We start from the raw sequence: 4,423 nt of genomic DNA, 5'->3' as shown, positions 1-4,423 counted from the left end.
TCTTATAGTAATCTCTCCTGCCTGAACTCACCAAGTTAGCTAGGCTTGCTGGACAACAAGCCCCACAACCCCCTCTCTCCATCAAGGCTCTCCAGTGCTTCATCAGAGGCTTCCTGAAAAAATGACAGAATTTTTTCATTTTTATTATACAAAAGCCAAATTGTTTCTATGGTAGATGATATGATGCTATTCTTAAAAGACTGTATATATAACTGGAAAAGTTAGATTTGATAAAAACCTTTTAGCTGGAGAGCAGGATGTAATCAGCAATTTGATGCGAGGAGACTGTTGTGTTAGCCTTCCTGCGGAGGTCTGAACAACTGTCTATTCACTCCAGATTGGGAATGAGAACCAACCCCCCCCCTTCCCCAATCTCATCAAAGTCCATCTTGTGGAACCAAAGAGCTTACTGGGATTACATAGAGGAACATGACTGACCGAAGGCAGCCGGATGATTGAAAAGCCCACTTTAGCCTGGGAGATGACTCATGAAAGCTGCAACCAATAACTGTTAGCAGCTTGACAGGTGGGACAGTCCTCTTTCATAACCCCAGTTTTCAACCAACACGAACCTAGACATATGTGGGAAGAGAAATCTCAGGAAGTAATGACTCCATTAGACTGACTGTGGGTATTTTCTTGATTGCTGATTGATATGGAAGGCCCTGAACCACAGCGGACAGTACCATCCCTAGACAGGTGGGCCTGGCCTGTGTAGGAGAGGTATCTAAGAAACCCAGGGGGAGGAAGCCGGTAAGCAGGATTTCTCCATATTCTCTTCTTCAATCCTTGCCTCCAGGTTCCTGTTTAGGTTCCTGTCCTGGCTTCCCTTAATGATAGACAGTAATATGGAAGTGTAAATAAACCCTTTCCTCTCCAAGTTGCTTTAGACAATGGTATTTATCAAAGCAACGGAGAGCAAACTAAGATATTCCTCTTCTCTGGGCAGTCCTTACTGTTTATATAACCTTGCGGAGAGAGGACTCTTGAGGATCTCCTAAGTTTCGTGCACTTCCTGAGACTTATGACTTATTTACTTCCTGAGTCTTAATGAGCCTGGTATGAAATGTGCCTAGTTGAAATTTTCTGATTCTGAGTGAGTCTCCTTTTAGGAGGCTAGTAATTCCTATGACATTGCTGTACAGCAGGTGCCAAGATCAGCAATCTGAGATGATCTGCCCAACACTAAACAACTGTTATAAGGCTGGGATTCCAACCCAGATATTGTGATGCTCAAACCCATGTCCTTCCCAGTTCAGTCACTTATTCTTGCAGAAGCATATAACATAAAAGACAAATGTAATTTTATATTATTTCTTTTATTTTTTTTAAGGTTATAATACAATTACATAATTTCTCCCTTTCCCTTCCTAACTCCAACTCTTCCCATATGGCTCTCCTTACTAATATGTGAAATTTATGGTCTCATTTTTCATTAATAGTTGTTATATTAATTTCATTAATTGTTGTTACAAATACATTGTATATGTATATACATATATACTTATTTTTTCCTTTTTTTTGTTTTTTGAGACAGTGTTTCTCTGTGCAGCTTTGGTGCCTGTCCTGGTGCCTCTTGTAGACCAGGCTGACCTTGAATTATCAGCGATCCACCTGCCTCTGCCTCACAAGTGCTGGGATTAAAGGTGTGCACACCCACCACCCAGTTACATATATATATTTCTTAATGCATAACTATAAACTGCTCAGTTTATATAGTGTCACTTGTATGCATGTGTTCAGAGCTGACCATTTGGCAAAGAATATAATTCAAAGATATCCCACTAGACTTTCAAGCATCCCACTATATTGCATTTTTTTTTGTGCTTTGCTGGGACAATTAGAACAAGTTCTTATGTGTTTTCTGACATGTATTTCAGCCAGTCCACAAATTAATAGTAAGGTTTTTACTGCAAGTTATTATTTCTATGTTGAAGAAGTGTGATTTCAACTATGTTTCTAGGTCTTACAAATGTTCTACCACCTTCCATACTTAATAATATTCACATCCTGAGAGTACAAAGGGTAGTACTTGGAAATGTGCAATACTTATCTCAGGATAAGGTGCTAAGATATGAAGATTCTAGTTGCTTTGTTATGTGAATGAGAAATATAGAAAAGATACTTGAGGCAGTACTATCTACCTTTAGAGCAAATTAGTGGTTGTGATGGCAAGTGAGGGAAGTATCTACCAGTTAGCATTTGGCCAATTGTCGAAGACTTGTTGTTTGAGACAGATTTTCACTCAGCCTCACTGTGAACTCACTGTGTAGTCTAGGCTAATTGCAAACTTACGATTCTCCTGCTTTAGCATCTTATGTACTAGGGTTATTGACAGACGCCACAGTGCCTGGCTGCAGACAACTTGATGGTTGTAACTGGGTTGGACAGGTGGGTGTTACAGCAACTGGTGTTTAGGGAGCCTGGAAATGCTGAGCATCTTCTAACATCTAGACTGACCTCAACAAAGAAGTATTAGTCAATAGGAAAGGTCAGCACTGCTGGGAATTAGAGGCTCTGTAGAAGGATATATTATAAATACCCATATATTTTCTTCCTGTTTTCCAATAAGGGGGTCTAATATTATAGACTCTTCTTTTGTAGTTTTCTTAGATCATCAGTAGACAGAGTTTCTCAGCTCCAGATAGGAATGTATTTGCAGCTCTGAAATGCTTTCCTTCTTCACTGGAAAAAGACATCTCTAATAAGATCACGCAGCAGATGTGACATGCTCCATTGTCAAACTCTTCCCTGCCTCTAATTGGCATTGCCTGAAACCTTTGATGGATGATATTAAGAGCTATGAGTAGTTAATTATGGATATCATTTTTGATTTGAATACGTTGTTGAAGGTGAGCCCTGACAACTGAAAGGTAGGACGTGTTTCTTACTACAGAGTCCAACATTTTAAGTAATTATGGAATTAAGTCTTTCCTGTAAAAAATGAGATATTTGACTTTTAATCTTGCATATTGAGGTATTCTATATATATAAAATCTATATATCTGTACCCTATCTGTCTATGATCTATCTATCTGTCTGTCTGTCTGTCTGTCTGTCTATCCATCTATCATCTATCACTGTCTATCTACAGGTTGAAGTGTGTGTAATGTGTCTCACAGTGTAGAAAGAGGAAAAGGGATAGTGCCTGTCATATGTTGCATACATCCAGGTACTACTAATCATTCCAAGTGGTCGCCATTAGCACAGAGGCCTGCACCACAATACCTCCAGGTGGAGAAGATTCAAGAGGTTTAATATGGAGCCCAGAGTCAAGTGACTGAGTAACAGATCATCGAGAACCACATTTATCTGATTTTGATCCACAGGCTAACCCACTTAAAAAACTATTCCATGGTTATTCATTGATTGATAAATGATCATACCAATCTACATGCACCTTCATTGTTCTACATTTGCAGAATTTATATACTTAAAGTCAAAATGGAAGAAAATTTATGAATGTGACTGATGTTTTACACATCTGATTTTAGCTTTCCTGGTACACTCAGAGTCATTTTATTGTTATTGAAATATAGGGTTTAAAGAACCTAAAGGGAATTTTGACTAGAGATTTAAAGTTCATCTACTAGAAGGAAGAGGCTGAAACCTATCACTGCAAGTGCCAAACGATGAATTTGTTGTAGCAACCCAACAAATCAGTCATTTGGGAGATACTTGAAAACGTAAGCATAGCCCAGAAGAGCCGCATATGTTCGGTACCTTGTTCCTGCACAGCTGTTGGAGAATCAGTGGGAACACCATGAGGAAGGGCTCCTGGAGTTTGCCCATACTCTGCTTCTTCCCTTTCATCTTTGGATTCCTTTTCTGAGCCAGAGGCCATCTGGTTAACCGAAGTCAGCTTCACACGGAGGGTATGATTCTCTTCCTCTAGTCTGTTGATTTTTGCCCTCATTTCCTGGATAACCTGCATGAGTTGGATGCTAGCTTCCATGGCCTCTTCTCACAGACTAACTTTTTCTCATGAGCCAGATGCATAATCTATTCAGCGGGACAGGGTCATCCTGCCCATAAACAATACATGCCACTTGAACAATGGATCTCATGCACCCCCCGTGCCATCTTTCATCACCAGGGTAGACTGTCCAGGGAGGTAAAGGATCTTCATGACTTATTTATCCTGGGTTTTGTTTTCTGGAACACTACTTTTCTATCTTTCATTTCATATCAATCAACAGACATAGAATGGTGTTTGTGTCTGAGAGAAGGGAATATTTCAAAAATTTCCAGTAAAGGGCAGAGTTTCTTGTTACCATCATTAATTTACCATCATGATTGCCATTTATTCTTTCCTGTTGTCACATCCAGGATCAAACAGTCACATGATCACCAACTGTTGCAAGTATATCAAAACTGACACATAAATAATTCTTTGCTTTGTAAACTATGTTGTAGTTCTGTA

The 4,423-nt window shown here is 39.4% G+C and overlaps 1 protein-coding gene across 1 annotated transcript in view; it reads right to left on the bottom strand.

Moving 5' to 3' along the window:
• Positions 1 to 3,955, bottom strand: part of Ccdc195 (coiled-coil domain containing 195) — a 13,099-nt gene extending 9,144 nt beyond the window's left edge. Inside the window, exon 1 of the mRNA XM_050161053.1 lies at positions 3,724 to 3,955. Coding sequence (XP_050017010.1) covers positions 3,724 to 3,955 — 232 coding nt within the window. The remainder of the gene's footprint in view (positions 1 to 3,723) is intronic.
• Between the last annotated feature and the right edge of the window lie 468 nt (positions 3,956 to 4,423).

The sequence above is a fragment of the Alexandromys fortis genome, unplaced genomic scaffold (assembly GCF_014885135.2).
Source record: "Alexandromys fortis isolate MF-2015 unplaced genomic scaffold, M_Fortis_MF-2015_v1.1 scaffold_98, whole genome shotgun sequence".
NCBI lineage: Eukaryota > Metazoa > Chordata > Mammalia > Rodentia > Cricetidae > Alexandromys > Alexandromys fortis.
This window is presented reverse-complemented; position numbering and strand designations above follow the sequence as displayed.